The sequence below is a fragment of the Myxocyprinus asiaticus genome, chromosome 24 (genome assembly GCF_019703515.2).
Source record: "Myxocyprinus asiaticus isolate MX2 ecotype Aquarium Trade chromosome 24, UBuf_Myxa_2, whole genome shotgun sequence".
NCBI lineage: Eukaryota > Metazoa > Chordata > Actinopteri > Cypriniformes > Catostomidae > Myxocyprinus > Myxocyprinus asiaticus.
In genome coordinates this window covers 6388167-6406297 of record NC_059367.1, presented here as the reverse complement: position 1 = coordinate 6406297, position 18131 = coordinate 6388167, and the positions used below count along the sequence as shown (strand labels likewise).

Below are 18131 nucleotides of genomic sequence, written 5' to 3'. Positions count from 1 at the left end.
CAGCTGTTTCCACTTTCACACGCTGAGCATGAGAGGAAATTCTGCTGCTTGTACCTGGCTGAGCTGGTCACGGAGTTGCGGCGTGTTTTAATCTCGTAGTAGATCTCCACAGGGGAGAGTTTACGAGAAAACCTGTTGTCTGGACTCCCCAAGACCAGCCGGGGCGACAGACTGTCAGAGGCTTCTTCTGACAGAAAGAGAGACAGAGTGTGTTGATTAAACAAAGTCTTTTAGAGGAAGCAGTTATTGAAAACTGTGCATGATAAAGTCAAATGAAATTTTCCTGTGTTACTCATTGAACATTTGCTGAAAAAGAGATCTGCAGGTGTTGTGAGTTTATTGGCTAAAACGGGATCTACTGAACAACCAAGTTCCAAGTTCCAAGTTATCTAAAATACTGAAACAATTACAACTGCAGAGAAAAAAAATAGTTTAATGTTTCCTTGATCTTTTCTCAGTAACAATAAGGTTGTATTATTAATTATATACATTAATCAATGCAATAGTTAACGAACTAACAGTGAACGATGCTTTTACAGCAGATTAATGTTAAAGGGATAGTTCACGCAAAAATGAAAATTATGTCATCATTTACTCACCCTCATGCCATCCCAGAAGTGTATGACTTCTTTCTCTGCAGAACACAAATGAAGATTTTTAGAAGAATATCTCAGCTCTGTAGGTCCATACAATACAAGTGAATGGTGATCAGTCCTTTGAAGTGCCAAAAAGCACATAAAGGCAGCATAAAAGTAATCCATAGGACTCCAGTGGTTTAATCCATGTCTTCTGAAGCGATCCAGTTGGTTTTGGGTGAGAACAGAGCAAAATATATCTCCTTTTTCACTGTACATCTTGCAATTGCAGTCTCTAGGCACAATCATGACTTCAAACTCGATTACACTTCCTAGTGCTCGACGCATGCGCAGAGCACTAGGTGGCGCTATAGGATGTGTAATCGAGCTTGAAGTCAAGACTGTGCCTAGAGACTGCAATTGCAAGATGTACAGTGAAAAAGGAGATATATTTTGCTCTGTTCTCACCCAAAACCAACTGAATCGCTTCAGAAGACATGGATTAAACCACTGGAGTCCTATGGATTAGTTTTATGCTGCCTTTATGTGCTTTTTGGGGCTTTAAAGTTTTGTTCACCATTCAGTTGCATTGTATGAACCTAAAGACCTGAGATATTCTTCTAAAAATCGTTGTTTGTGTTCTGCAAATGAAATAAAGTCATATACATCTAGGATGGCATCAGGGTGAGTAAATGATGAGAGAACTTTCATTTTGGGGTGAACTAACCCTACATAAACTAACACATTTTTCTTTTTTTTACATTAAAAGTTGCATATGTTATTATTAGTTTAGTTAATGTAATATTAACTAACATCAACAAACAATGAACAACAGTATTTTGATAAATTAACATTAACCAAGATTAATAAATGCTGTAAAAATCATTATTTCTTTTTCAGTTCATGATACCTAATACATTAACTAATGTTAACATTCAAAACCTCATTGTAAAGTGTTACCTACGGTATTTCTGTATTGTAAGTTTTTCCTATTTTAATTATTAATTTTTTCCATTGCATGCTAAATATTTTAGTTGTGTGAGGTACTTTGGTTAAAAGTTGAGAAAAGAAAAAAAAAATCTCCTCATTACTTTGCTATGATACTTAAAAGTTTTCTCGACTTTTAATTTAAGTGTTTTTAATGTTTATTGTATTTAATTTCACTTTTTTAATTTTAATTTTATTGTAAATGTATTTTAGTTTATAAAGGAAAACAATCCAAGGCACACTGTGGCATAATAGTATAAAAAGCCTTAATTACAAATTGGCCAGCTACATTTACATCATGCATCAGCAGCGTGGGAGACCCGGGTTCAGATCCCGTGTTAAAACTAAAATATTATTTTTAATTTTTGTATTTGTTTTTTCATCATTTTGGTCACATTTTAGCTTTTAAAAATTTACAAATCCATATATTCCATCAATAAATATGATATATTGCATATAGAAACTTCCTGTTATCATTGTTTTTGTATTTTCTATTATATTGTATGCAAAACAGTCATGCCAACGAAACACTTTGAAATTAAAAACTGAGAGAAAGAGAATGTGAGGGAGCACGAGAGAGCAAGAGTGCCATGGGAAGAGGATTAGTTTATTGAGTGTTAATAATGGGCTTCTTGACTCATTGATGTGAAGACAGTAATGACCCCTACTGAGACCCTCTGTCCACTAAACTCATTGTAATCATTGTAACGATGCTTCTTATCTCAGTGTCTCGCATTCATTATCATGCTAACTACTCACTGATCTGTAACTTACCAGTGTCATGATTGGTTGAATCTGACGTGGAGCTGCTCTCTGACTTCACCGTGTTATCTGTGGATATAAACAGTTGTGTGTTATGTAACCGAACTGATACACACACTACAGGAAGTTCATTCACAGAAACAAAATGTTGTTGATGCTGTTGTTTATGGCTGCAGTTGTATTGTTGTTGAAATACTATATAGCTGTAAATATATATAAACACACTATATATTATATTCAGATTTACAGCTATGTATTCAGCATTTATGTGTATATATATATATATATATATATATATATATATATATATATATATATATATATATATATATATCATTTTATAAATATAAGTATTTATAAATGTACACTCAGGATTTATAACTATATTTTCCAAAAGTATATATTTATTTCCTGTTCCATATATGCATATAATGTGTATATATATATATTTTATACCATGGTATGTTCAAATACTCAATTCTGATTGGCTGGAATGTGTGCAGTTCAAACTGTTGAATGCACAGGTTGTTCCAGTCAGTTTTAATCACCGTTTGTAACGCTAGCAACATAACATTACAGAGCAAGCAGACCACTTTCATCAGCATAGCTAATATAATGGGATTCAGCTTGTTTTGGTGAGAGAAGAAAATCAGGACCTAATAAATGCATCTTTTGCTGTCCGGCAAGGCGCTGCAAGACGATTTAAACTGTAATGTGTTTGTTTTTGTTTTTATCCCCTTTTCTCGCAATTTGGAATGCCCAATTCCCACTACTTAGCAGGTCCTCGTGGTGGCGCGGTTACTCACCTCAATCCGTGTGGCGGAGGACAAGTCTCAGTTGCCTCTGATTCTGAGACCGTCAATCCACGCATCTTATCACATGGCTCACTGTGCATGACAACGCTGAGACTCACAGCATGTGGAGGCACATGCTACTCTCTGTGATCCACGCACAACTTATCACACGCCCCACTGAGAGCGAGAACCCCTAATCGTGACCACGAGGAGGTTACCCCATGTGACTCTACCCTCCCTAGCAACCGGGCCAATTTGGTTGCTTAAGAGACCTGTCTGGAATCACTCAGCACACCCTGGATTCGAACTCGTGACTCCAGGGGTGGTAGTCAGCGTCAACACTCGCTGAGATACCCAAGCCCCCGTAATGTGTTGTTTAATGTTGTTGCTTTGCTGAAGTGCCGGCTATAGCCACTAGAGGCCCCTCCACGCTCAAACATCTGACTCAAACGATGAAGAAGCGCTGTTTTTGTTTAGGCAGCATTTTGTGGTGAAGCAAAATTCTTAATTCAGTCAATTGTGCAGCACTGATGGATACCATACCATCTATTAGAGGTCAAAATCTGCAGTTTCTAGAGCATTTTGAATGGTTTCCCCCTTATCATACAGTAAGTGCTACTTTTACGGTCACTGCCACGTTTGTAACGTCGGTTTTCCACATTAATGTGAAAATGACAATGAATAAAAATTCAATAATAGATTTTCTCTGGAGTGCCAACCCCTCTACGTTCTGTAGATATCATTATTTCGGGATTGTGCATTTAAATTCACAGTCTTTGCCAAGTGTGTGGTCTCACTACTTTTTCTCTGTGTCTGAATAGGCAGAGCTGTAGATCTAATGACCCTTAGATAAAATTAATCGTAATTTTTTGTTCTTCCAGTCAAAATTTGTGCTGCAAAAAATCTATGACAGCTGTAACTAATCAATTCTGGTAAGTAACCATGGTATAAGCAGGATGATCCATGACTAGGTGTGCGTTAAACAATTTTAAATGCACAACGTGGAGGTGAAGAACCACCCGATGCGAATATATATATATATATATACTATAGTGTATATTGCATATATATATATGCAATATACTATAGTGTATGCAAAAGCATATAAAGAAAACACATTCAGTTGTTCCCACGATTGAAAGCTAGATCCAAACCTGCATGAGACTAAACCAGGACTGTGTCCTGTCTCTCACACTTTACTGCCAATTCTGATCCTGTGATTTACTAAAGACTAATTCACGTTAGTTTAATGCTGTCTGATCACTAATATCTTACAGTTGTTATCAGTCTATCTTTGTTGTCTACATGATGTCTGTAATGCAAGAAAAAGAGACAGTAATCTTACTTCAGTTTTATCTGGGTTAACCTTGCACAGCACAACCTCTGTTAGCTCAGCATAGTTCGGTCTGACCTTTATCCGTTCAGCTCAGTCTAATCTATAATTGTTAGGTCAGTTTAATCTTTGTTAGCACAGCTAGATCCCCTCACCATGCATACAGTGGCCCCAAAAAGTATTTGGACACTTGAACCACACTTAAAAATGGATGAAATATCATTGCAGTAGACGACATATAATACAAAGTAGCATCTGCAGTTCAAACAAATGGTATTAGAGCCTTTTCTCAGAAATAACTTCACTTTTTGGAGCCATTTTTGCTATGCCTTTAAAACAAATGGTGTTGCAGTTCCCACAGATGTCCTACAAGTGTAACCACAGGTGAAGTTCAGCTCATTATGGACATACTTTTTGTCTTCATTTTGAACAATATATCCATTGTTTTAACATTTAGAACATTTAGAACTTCTTTAAGTTATGCGTAAGCGGTCTTGAAAATATATGCCATTTGGTATGACATTTTGTTATATAATGCAATGACATTCAGACATTTTTTAAGTGTTACTTAAGTATCCAAATACACTTTGGGCCACTGTATGTACACATTTTAAACTAAAATGATGATGAAAAAAGTTTGTGACTATATTATTTGTCCACTACCTAAATACAAATGTTGGGCATGAAATGGTTTGTTGGTCTATCTCTGTAGTTTTTAAAACCCACCTGTGTGGCATCCTCTGTGAACTGTTCTTTTGCCATGTGGAGGATGCTGTTCTGAATCCACATGCCTGCGGAGGGCGCCACTGAACAGAGTTTTCTTTGTCTTTCGCTGTGAGTCCTCTTCCTGAGCCAGTAAAAACATTGTGCAACACATAATATTTATCTCTAATGTATCCAATATCCAATTAATGTCCTTCGCATCATCTCAAATCCACACACCTCATTTTTCGTGTTATGTTTGGAACCACTGTGGGACAAACCAACTATCCGGCGCACGAGAGGGGGCTTCTCTCCGGTTTCAAGGGGATATTCGTGAGGAACTTCTCCTGTCAGTTCCTGTCAAAGTATTGAAAAACAAACATTAACAAGCATACAGCAGTCACATCCTTTTTTGACATAGTATTCTTGTAGTATATTATGAGCCCTTTCATAATATTATAATTTATAATATACAATTATACACTGTACATTTTTGATATAATTTTTTTAAAACATTTAAAGCCATTTTTTTAAATCCTTTTTTGACATACTATTCTTGTAGTATATTATAATTCAATCTAAAATGTTATAATTTATTATATCTATGTATATGTTATAAAAATTAAAATTGATAATTGATATATGTTTTTGCCACAGTACCCATGACTGACTTTCTGCCGTAGAACACAAAAGGAAATGTTAGGCAGAATGACCGTCTTAGTCACCATTCACTTTCATTGTATGGAAAAAAGATGCAATAAAAGTGAATGGTGACTAACATACTGCCTTTTGTGTTGCATGAAGAAAAGACAGTCATACAGATTTGGAACAACATTAGGTTGAGTAAATGAGGACAGAATTTTCAGTTTGGGGGGAACTATCCTGAAAATAGCTCACGTATTGTGCAAAAACTCCAGACAACAATTGAAAATCAAATTAAAAGCACGTCAAATGCAGAACGCTGATGCAGCCTGTTAAGATGCAGGTATGTGCAAAGATTATCTGGGCATGTGGCGGCATCTCTGCAGAGTCACATGATCTGGCAGCTCACCACTGTGCTGTTCGCCAATGACAACAGACCGGAACACCAGGGAGTGTGTTTGTGTGTGTGTGTGTGTGTGTGTGTGTGTGTGTGTGTGTGTGTGTGTGTGTGTGTGTGTGACTGACCGCCTCCTGTAGACAAACGTGTCTGAGTTCTGCTAATCGTGTGTTGAGCAGTGACTGCAGACTCCTGCGTCTTTCCTGCAGCTCGACCATCCGCTCAGCACGCTGCTTACTGTCCAAACCAGCCTGCAGATCTGTAGACACACAAATCATGTTTTATATCATAGCGGAGACCTCCCTTTGACTTCTATTGTTCTTAAAGGTACACTTCAGGGGCCTGGGTAGCTCAGTGGTAAAAGACGCTGGCTACCACACCTGGAGTTCACTAGTTCGATTCCCAGGGCGTGCTGAGTGAATCCAGCCAGGTCTCCTAAGCAACCAAATTGGCCCGGTTGCTAGGGAGGGTAGAGTCACATGGGGTAACCTCCTCGTGGTCACGATTAGGGGTTCTCGCTCTCAGTGGGGCATGTGATAAATTGTGCGTGTGATAAAACATGCTGTGAGTCTCAGCGTTGTCATGCACAATGAGCCACGTGATAAGACGGTCTCAGAAGCAGAGGCAACTGAGACTTGTCCTCCGCCACACAGATTGAGGTGAGTAACCGCGCCAAACCCTAAACCTAACCCTATAGTAAGTACATGTTGTTAATTAATATTACTCCGTACTCGAATCCCAGGGCGTGCTGAGTGACTCCAGCCAGGTCTCGTAAGCAACCAAAATTGGCCCGGTTGCTAGGGAGGGTAGAGTCACATGGGGTAACCTCCTCGTGGTCGCTATAATGTGGTTCGTTCTCGGTGGGGTGCGTGGTGAGTTGAGCGCGGATGCCGCGGTGGATGGCGTGAAGCCTCCACACGCGCTATGTCTCTGTGGCAACGCGCTCAACAAGGCACGTGATAAGATGCGCGGGTTGATGGTCTCAGACGCGGAGGCAACTGGGATTCATCCTCTGCCACCCGGATTGAGGCGAATCACTACGCCACAACGAGGACTTAAAAGCGCACTGGGAATTGGGGATTCCAAATTGGGTGAAAAAAAAAGGTACACTTCAGAGGATTTCTCGTTAAATTGTTCATTAGAAATGAACAAAGTACCATTATTGAGCCAGTACATAAGTTATCTTGACTTACCCCAAGTCAAGCTTACAATTACGATGAGCAGTGCTGAAGCACAACTGACGTTTAAAACAAAACAATGTCACAAGTAACATGCAATTCTTATGTTTCAACCATAAATGTCAATAGAGAGCCCAGAATTTTGTAATGTACCTTTAAATCAGGGTTCCCACAGTCACGGAAACCCCGGAAATATCAGGCAGTTTTAAAATTATGATTTCCAAGGCTGGAAAAGTCATAGAATTAATAAAATATTTGAAAGGCATGGAAATGTCTTCTGTGAATGTAATTTTTTATAGTTATGTTCTGCTTTAAAATATTTCATTGGCTGAAAAAAGTTCTTTGTGGGTGTAACCTCACAAGGGGTCGCTTACATAGGACACGTTTTTGTTTTAAAAAATGTAATGCATAACGGATTAGAATAAAACATGTGTAAAACAAGATGTGTTTTAAAAACTTTACACAATGTCTCAGAGATGCTGAAATTAACAGTAGCTGGGTTTCCATGCACGTATCTTTATGCAAATTTTGGGATATTGAATAACAATGCTATATGAAAACACAAAGATGCAAATAAAATCTCCAAAATGCAAATAAAAAAACGTATCCGCTCAATTGAGGTGCATTTGTATTTTTTCGAAGACATGAAGACATGCAATGGAAACATATTTACTAAATATATTCCTCTACCATTTATATAGGAATATAGATGCAAAACAATAAAGTCAGGTGACTTTGCCTAAACAAGCCATGTTGAATAATCATTCGTTCAGAGAATATCATCAATATCATCAATATCATCGCATAGCATCCGAAATGTTGCTACAGTATTTAGCCTATTTTTAAGATTTCAATTTTCAATTTCACATTTCAATTTTATAAAATTCCATCAAATTGAAATGTGTAATGCTAAACAAAATGTAATTAATAAAACGTAAAAATATTTAGGTTTTTATTATTATTATTATTATTATAACATTATTAATGATTATTCAATTGAATCTGATGGAAGTTTGTATTGATTGTTTTTGAGTGTATACTGATAGGCCGGACTCAAATAAAAGAGCCACAGTGGCTTCAACTTCCATTTTAATTTCTATTCTGCACCAATTTCCCTATTTTGTTCTCTTTAACACATGAGATGGAAATACTGCTTATAATAATTGCTTTTGCGATATTCATATTTAACACATAATTAAATTCATAACCTGGTTGGAATTGTGTGAACGGCCCCTTACCCTAAAATTTTCAGACACCTTTTATTATTTTCATTTAAAATAAGACTTGAACTTTAAGTGCATCATTTCTGTGACACTAGCGGCACCAAATGGAATAATTTTCAAACATGTTTCTTAAAAACTCCCTCGTCTTCCATTGGTCCATCAAACAGACAGTCCCATTCCAAACTCACTCACTTGATTAATAACTTATGGGTATATGTAGTTAAATTCTCATTTGTAAAAAGCACTTATCAACACTCAAAACACACAACCATACAGAGGTGCTCACCAGGGCCTGTTATCATGTGACTTTTGACCTCCATGTCATACGTCTTGCCTGTCACCTCGCCACCTCTTGATTGTAAGTTTACCTACAGAGAAAGAAAGAAAAATAAACAAAACGTGACACTGAAAAATCTATTCCACAGAAGATGCAGAGAATCAGCTAATGTAAAAAGTTCAGCTACAGTATGTCACTCACCTTCTTAACTTCTTGTAACATTCATGTGTGGCCACGAAGTAGATGTTGCTTGGCAGCGCTGCAATACTGCAACTGGCCTGAGGGGGAGCCACTGTGCTGCTGCAGCTCAATGCTTTATAAACTCAGTGCCCTGAAACATAAAACAAACCATAAGGGCCATGACTGATAAAATGTGCTTTGAAGATATTATTTCTCAGTTATGTTTCATTTAAGTATCAGATGTTTCATTCATAGTTTCATTATTTCACCTACAAGTCGTTAGGAGAAATAAAAATAGACACAAATGAGACAATTGTTGACATACAATAAGAGTAAAAAATAAAAAAAATAAAAATGTGGATAGCATAGCTCAGATCACTAGGTCTTGGAAGAATTTGATGAGAAATGTTTGAGTTCATATTGAAATCTCTTGACGCTTGAAATCTCTAGACCCTGGCATCTTGGCAAATCTGAGCAGTTTGAGACATTGTCCAGATCTCTTCTGAAACTCTACAGGAGACACATGTATCGCAATCCCTTTTGACATTTAATCACATGCTGGATATGAATTATAGATATCTACAATTTAATTCTCAATAGTGAAAATGCTAATTCTTGATATCAGTAAATACATAGCACAAGTGAATGTGACAATATTATATTTCTAAGTACACTTTTTACATTTTTTAATTTTTTTCTTTGCAAATATATATTATATATTAATAATATATAATATTGTCACATTCGGTCCTCCATAGTAAAAACGTTAATTCTTATTATAAAAAAGACGTCATTACTTGCTGAATTACCTTTCTTGATTTAAAAAAATGGAATTTCAACAAGTAAAAAACAATTATATAACAGTAGAATTTCACAATTATTCCTATTCAAAACACAGTTACAGATACTGTATCTGTAATTATTTTCTTACATGCTGAAATTCCAGTTTTACATATCAGCAATGTACTTCTTTGTAACAAAAATAATTTTTTTGATATCAATAATTACACTGCGACTAGTACAAATATTAATTCCTGGTGAAACTAGTGAAAATGTAATTATCTGATGTTTGTAAATGTATTTCAATATTTTAGATTTGGTATTTCAGATCTGGAAATAGATTTCATATATCAATAAACTGAAGAGTAATTAAAGACATCTTCAAAGGCTTTCTTACTACTAATAATCATCTTACAGATATCTGAAATTACCATTGCTAGAAGTGAAAACCAAACTACCAATATCAAAAATTAGCACTGTTACTAGACGTAATTCAATTGTTGATATCAAGAAAAGGCTTGCACTAGTAACAATATAACTATTGATATAATTTTTTTTAATCATTTTTACTAGAAATTAGTATATTGAAATTTCAACTAGTAAGAAATTAATTATAGATATCTGTAACTGAGTTTTGAACAGGAATGAATGACAGATCATTTTGAAATTCAATTAGTGAACATGCATTTACAGATGAGTTGAAATTCCATTTTTGATATCAAAAATGGCCATTCCATGAGTAATTATATAATTTTTAGATCAAGAATCAACATTTTTACTAGTGCAAACCTAACTGGTATCAAGAAGGAGCATTTTAACTAGTGAAAACTGAATTATAGATATCTATAGCCCTAATTCATATCCTGCACATGATTGAATGGCGAAAGGGCTTGCAATACACATGTGGGATTACTGTAGTGTTTTTCTCAGGAATTCTTTTAATTAAGAAACAATTGAGTTTTTAAAGAGATCTCACTGTGATTTTTCTTTCTTCTAGGATTGGTCAACTGTGTCATGGAGGTAACAAGAAAGTAAAGCATTTTCAGGTGCACAAAGTTGAAGATATAAGATGTTATTATGGCTTTAAAGAGCAAGATGTTCAGACAGAGTGGCGATACGAAAATATGCATGACTAGCAAGTGTGGCTCATCAATTTGAGATTTCAGGGTCTCTTGTGTAACACAATTATTTTCACTTTTCCAAGACCTTTGGTTGACCCAAGTCTGATTCACATCTGATAGTTTAAAGTGCACTTCCCCCATCATATTCACATGGATTTGCCAATGGGAACTCTGGACAGGAAGTGGCTCGTAAAGCAGGAAGTGAATGTGGGAAACAGAAATGGGAGGCTCAGATTGACCTACAACAACAATACAGAGAGAAACCCTCATACACACACACACACACACACACACACACACACAAAAAAAACTCTCTCAGGGCACGAGTCATTTCCTAGGATCATCCATAAACAAGGAGCCGCAGACAATGAGGAGAAAGGTCAAAAACCTCACAATTGCGTGTTTGAAAATGGCACCGAACACCATTTCCTGCCGCCAACTAAATAAACACCAAAACCACCAGAATCCCAAATGTTTCCAGCTTTAACGCCCAGTGGCAATCCATTCTTCACAATGTAGTTATTTATGCTCAACCAACAGAAAGTGGTGGCCCAACAAGTAGTTATTATCTCTGCTGCGTGAGATGGGTCGAGAGCAGCTCTGTCATTGAGATTGCGTGAATGATAGGTGTCTTACAAAAATGTAGCAGGTTATTATTATAAAGAAGGATCAATAGTCCACCTTATAGTTCAGTCTTATATGGGACTAACTTAAGGGAATTTTTCACCCAAAAATGAAAATTCTGTCATCACTAACTCACCCTCATGTCACTGAATTTCTGTATGCTGTTTTTATGTCCGTGGAACACAAAAAAAGAATTTTATAACAATCTTAATGCAGCTCTTGCCATTCAAAAATAGTTCATAGTGACCACATCTATCAAGCTGCAAAAAGAACAAAATTGTGTACTTTGAACTCATATGACTTTTATGCTATATGTCAAGTCTTCTGAAGCCATATGATAGCTTTGTGTGAAAAACTGACCATAAATGTAAATCTTTATTCACTAATAATCTTGCCTTCCACCGAAGCTAATCTAGCCAGCGTCCAGAATTTAAAAATGAAAAAATTATTTTTGGCATCAATGACGAAACATAATGCACCTTTTTTTTATATTGTTACAGACGTGGGCTATACACAAGCTTTGGAGGAGGTGAAGATTATTGGCTCTATTTTCGTGACAGCGCTTGTGTGGAAGTGTTTGCGCTATCTGTGGGTGTATGAGCGCAAAATGTGGGCTTACTGTATATTAATGAAGTGGCGCAAAGGCCAATTTGCTATTTTCCTGAGAAATAGGTCAATGCGCTAAGACATCGAAAAAAACACGTCTAATCTCGGTGCAAAGTCTAAAATCAGTTCCTGCATTTGCAGTTTGGGAATTCCACCTGCAGATGATATTATAGAGCTATAAATCACTTTTAATACTAGCCATTATTTGTGTGTCAGTAGATCAATAATAATATTAAAATTAATAATAATAATAATAATAATAATAATAATAATAATACTTTTATTTCGTATAGTTCCTTTTCCCAAGCTCAAGGATGCTACACAGAAATTAAACATAAAACAGAGAAATAAATAACAAGTATACATTACTAAACAAGGAACAATGAGAAAGAAACAAAGCATATTTCAAGCAGGTGAGACATGGGCATGCAGGACGAGAGCCAATAGTCCCAGAGAAGACGGTAGAGAACATACAACACATACATTGCAGTTCGTAGCAGGACAGACGACAATACAGTCAAAGAGCAGGAGATATATTGCATAGACAGCCCATTTATACTACCAAATTCTTATGAATAGGCTGTCATCATTTACGTTACTTGACAGTCGGGCACTTTATTAGGACCATATACACAGATGAGTAAAAACATTATGACCACTCACAGGAAGCGAATAACACTGATCATCTCTTAACAAGCCTACAAGTCAAGGTCTGGGTAGATTAGATGGTAAGCGAACAATCACGCGCCTTCTAAAATTAGTATCTACAAAAGAACGCACACACCGGCAATGCTCAGCGTCAACATTCTGAAGTGCCACGGTGCGCAACTTGCATAGTTTTTCATTAAATTTGACCCAAATCATTATCAAAAGGACAAAGATTATGTACCCTAGCCATCACTGGATTATCTATTTTGAACATGTATCTTTCATAGAGCCTACACAATGTATTTTCAGTTACAAGTATTTCATTTTATGGTTTGACAGCTTGAATGAAAGACCTATTCAATGCTACATACAGATAAATTGCATAATAAACATCACCATTTCTAATTGTTCAGTTTGCACAGTTTCACACACTAACCTGCAAAATCAACATCACTGTTTATTTTTGAAGTACCACCAAAACTTTCAAGAAGTCCTCACTGCGGACTGTAGCAGGATGACATAGTGGATTTCATCTACTACGTCACGGACATCCATTACATAGTAGATTAAATCCATGTTTTAATAGATTTTAAATGTTCAGAGCCATGATTTACTGGATGTTTTTAATGCAAACATTTTATTCAGCATGTACAGTATGTAGCGTTATGTGTAAATAAAAAGTGAAATTTTGCAATAATGACTTTTTTCCTTAAACTGTTTTTATATTAGTATAGAATAGTATATTAATAACTTTTGAGCATTGGGGATTTAAGTCTTCTAAAGAATATGAGAGATCGCTGAGTATTTGGAGTGAATTTGTTTGGTATGGATGATGATTATTTTATGTTTTTTTATTCGTTTGATTCTGTTTCGAGAACATATACAGTTCTATGTCTTCTTTAATTTGAGTTGGAATTAAAATCTAATTTTAGTATAACATGTCTTATACTCTGTCACATATATCACAGAGGGACAGAGAAATATATAGCCTTTATTTGATTCATACATTAATGATTATTACACGCAGATGACTTCTTCTACACATCTATGAACAAGTCTCTATAAAACAAGAGAATAATTATACAGTTACAGATAGATATTTTCAGTCTCTAAACCTAAAAGAACAAAAAGGACAAATAAAAATGTGTAGACTAGTAGATTTTTATTTCCAATTCGAAGTTATGTGGATTATGGACAACACATGTATTGCTATGAAATATGACTTACTTGAGATGACAAGAATAAAAATAATCTTTATGTATCCTGCAATGGTCAATAACAATACGGCACAAGTAGAGCAGTTTCATGGAGATAAAATATAAAACAATGCATATATCCAGAATTGACTATAAACACCAAACTCTGAAGCTGCCAAGGAGAAAATAAAATGTTTTATATGGATGAATTTAAACATTAAAGCTTATACAGAGACACAGATCTACTAGCAGTAGTTAAACTAACTTTTAGTTAGCCGCTAGGCTAATATAACCTGTCAAACAAAACTGCATGTAGGGCAGGCTATATGCCATACTGACAACACCAAATAGCAATATTGTACAGAGAATCTAATATAATATGTAGCTGTGGGCGTGCACATTAAAAACATCCAGTATGTCATGGAAATCGACAACATAGTGGATTAAATCCACTACGTCATCGCGCAACAGTCCGCAGCGAGGATAGTCTCAAAACTTTCGTAACTCTGGACTGCCATGCATCTCCTGCCCACTTCAGCTCGTCCTGTGTGTGTGTTTGAGGGCGATACATGTTATATCGCCCTCATGTGGTCTCTCAATGCTATTATGCTAGACTGATAAGCAGAAGCCAATTGAGTGAATTGGAAAGCATGCAAATTGGGCTTCTAATTTAAATGTCGGCTAATTTGCCTTAAAAATATATTGATAAAATAACGTCCCGATAAATAATTGATATATCGATATTTTCTGACATCCCTACTTATTAGTCATTAATGGGGGAAAGAAACATAATGATTCTTAATATAGGCTTTATTTTCTTGAAGTTCAGGTAAAATGTATTTCATTCTTATGATTTTGGGGTAAAATTAAAATGTCTTCATGAGACTACTCTTACACCATTTCACAGCATTCACTGCAGATATCACCTAATTCTACAACTGTTTTGATCAAACCCTTTCCCAATATTTGTTCTTTCTATGTTGGCTGTAAAGTTATTTCTCATAACAGCAGAATGTTATATGCTGATCTCATGCTTATACTGAATAGTTTAATGAATTTGGAGTATGTTTTTGTTTCTTTTTCTTTTTTTTTTTCATTCTGATTTTGCAAGCCAGCATTAATTTGAAAATATAAATATACACCAGACAAGCTCTGCATTGTGTGTGTATTTGATATTTACCAAATGTCAGGAGGTTTGCCAGCATTCCTCGCTCTCATGTCAGAGCCTGCATTATCACTCCTGTTCAGATGTTCATGTAGAATCTGTCAATTTTTCAGATTTTCTGAATTAATTCCTTAACCATCTCTCTTTTTTACTCTAAGTGTTGCTTAATGCCTGAAACTTAAAGGGGCCATATGCACACTTTTGTAGCACACTTTTGATTTTTTCTCTGACGTCCAGTTATAATGTAAGGTTTCTTCCTCCAATCATAATTTAGTTTTACATGACCATTTCCAGGCTGTTTTTGCTACTGTACCTTTAAGACTTCTATATGTAAATGATCTCTGTTATGATTAGCATGACTCTGCGTACATTTCCTCAATTTTTTTGATTATTTCGCCACTATGATGCTCAGGTGTTGTGGGTGGTTGCCAGGGCATTGCTATGATACTTAGGTGTTCTGAGTGATTGTCAGCACATTGCTATGTGGTTGCTAGAGTGTTCTGGGTGGTTGCTAGGTGTTTATTTACTGGCCCAAGTCAGAAAAGCCACCTCCAAGTCTTAATGAGCATTGTGAACATTCTCTACATTATACACTCACTGAGCACTTTATTAGGAACACTTGTACACCTACTTATTCATGCAATTATCTAATCAGCCAATCGTGTGGCAGCAGTGTAAACATAAAATCATGCAGATACAGGACAGGAGCTTCAGTTAATCGACCATAGGAATGGGGAAAAAATTTGATCTCAGTGATTTCGACTTTGGCATGATTTGGTTGGTGCCAGATGGGCTGGTTTGAGTATTACTGTAACTGCTGATCTCTTGGGATTTTCACGCACAATAGAGTCTAGAGCAGGGGTCAGCAACCTTTTTGACATGGAGTTCCATTTTTTATTCTCCTGGTCAATGAATGTGGCGACGAGTGTGACGAGACTTGCGCTGCCTGTGCATGCCATTCGCTCATCACAAGCCGATCAACTATTTAGCCCTTTTCGGTGAATCGCACCTGCAAAATCCTAAAACTTTATTTCCAGGTTTAATTTATATTTTGAATAGACTCAGATTTTTGGACCCTAGAATATGGGTTTATATTTTCTCATTTTATCGTTTAATGTAATTTTAAGTGTGACCATGGTTTAAGGAGGGCGTACTTATATGCTGGGTTGGAAATCTCAAGGATTAATAGTGGTGATTTCCTTATTACATGGCGTGTTGTTGTGAAAGCAAAAAGAAACTAATGAAACACAGAACGTAGACTGTCATCCACGCAGCCGGACTGAAGCAAAGAGGGTGCGTTTACTCATGCGATTAACCGAACGTGAAGCGCTGCCGGCTTGTGATGAGCAAATGGCTTGCACGCACTGCACGAGTCTGTTGGGTATACTGCAGTCTCGTCACATTTTAACTTTTTGTTTAGCCTCCCATTCAGCTCATGAAAACATGGAAGGATTACATCAAGATGTAGATTAGAATGCAGGTGTGGAATTTCATATGAATATAATAGTCTACTCCTCTCTCGCCGTTGCTGGCATGCCAGTGATTACCCCTCCGCGTGCCAGTGTTGGCACATGTGCCATAGGTTGCCGACCCCTGGTCTAGAGTTTAGTCAGAACAAAATACATCCAGTGAGTGGCAGTTCTGTGGATGGAAACACCTTGTTGGCCAGACTGGTTCGAGCTGACAAAGGCTACGGTAACTCAGATAACCACTCTGTACAATTATAGTGAGCAGAATAGCATCTCAGAATGCACAACACGTCGAACCTCGAGGCAGATGGGCTACAACAGCAGAAGATCACGTTGGGCACAAAGACCTTAGTGTTCCTAATAAAGTGCTCAGTGAGTGTTCATCAAATGCTTTAATTATAAAAGAGTAAGGAAATGCTGTTTGGCAAGATTCAACCCCTAGCTTTGTCATTCTGCATCTTCTTACGTCAATCTTTCTCCTTTCCTCCTCTTGTTTATATTTCCTCAGCGAAATTCTCTTGCCTGATGCTTGCAAGCATTTTAGTCTTGATTGGGTCTCAGTTTGAGACAGAGCTGCATTTTTTCCCCTCATGACTATAGAATGGCCTCCTCTGGGGAGTACAATTTCTACTAAATTGCTGAAGAGACGGGGTCAGCAGATTTTTTTGCTCCTTGGACTCGGAGTGACCTCTCATCCCGGTGGGATCTGACAGACGTGTGCTCCACTGTTCTGTGTCTCCGGTAATTAATCCTTCACTAATGAGGAAGTGTGGACACAGCAGTGTATACACATCACCGCTATGACACAGGCCGGTTTCAAACCGTGAGCCAAAATCTCATATATATGTAAGGACAGACTGTGCTACCTTCTGCACCACATCTCTGACTGGCTACTTCATTTTGATTATTTTACTCTATAAGGGTCACTCAAATGACAGCTGTACTTATTACAGGATAATGGACAACAGGATAATAACTAATAGCATGAAGTTATATTGATAATACAAAATGAAACTAGTTTGATAACAAAAACCTAATTAGTGGTGCTTGCTAACAATGCTAGGGTGTTTTGGGTGTTTACTAGGGCTTTGCTATGCTGCTAAAGCATTCAAGTGGTTTTCAGCACATTGGGAGGGTGTTTTGTGGTAGGGTTGGGTAAAAATAAAAATGTTCTGATGCATTGCAATCTTCATTTAAACTATCTCGATATTGATTCTTAAATCCCAATATCAAGATTTTACTCTACGTGCAACCCTTTACTACAAGGAAATCAATCGCATTTGCAACCAAATTTCGCTCTGCGACTAAAATGTATATATTGTCAACTGGCTGGTAAATGTTTACATTTCACTCACCAGTAATTGTGTAGTATAGTGGTGGAGTTTTCAGCAGCGAGATCCTTTCACTGCGTATTGAGAGTAAAAGTTTGGTTTGACTCATTCTGTGTAATGTGGGTCCAAAGAGGAGATCCA

At 36.7% G+C, this 18131-nt stretch overlaps 1 protein-coding gene across 1 annotated transcript in view; it reads right to left on the bottom strand.

Annotated features, from left to right (window-relative positions):
- LOC127415028 (coiled-coil domain-containing protein 120-like) overlaps window positions 1-18131 on the bottom strand; it is a 58629-nt gene that overhangs the window by 13595 nt on the left and 26903 nt on the right. The window contains exons 2-8 of the mRNA XM_051653493.1: window positions 9072-9201; window positions 8880-8961; window positions 6321-6451; window positions 5394-5510; window positions 5178-5298; window positions 2337-2393; window positions 55-187 (exon numbers count right to left, since the gene is read on the bottom strand). Of these exons, the coding sequence (XP_051509453.1) occupies window positions 55-187; window positions 2337-2393; window positions 5178-5298; window positions 5394-5510; window positions 6321-6451; window positions 8880-8961; window positions 9072-9092 (662 nt within the window). The 5' untranslated portion in view covers window positions 9093-9201. The remainder of the gene's footprint in view (window positions 1-54; window positions 188-2336; window positions 2394-5177; window positions 5299-5393; window positions 5511-6320; window positions 6452-8879; window positions 8962-9071; window positions 9202-18131) is intronic.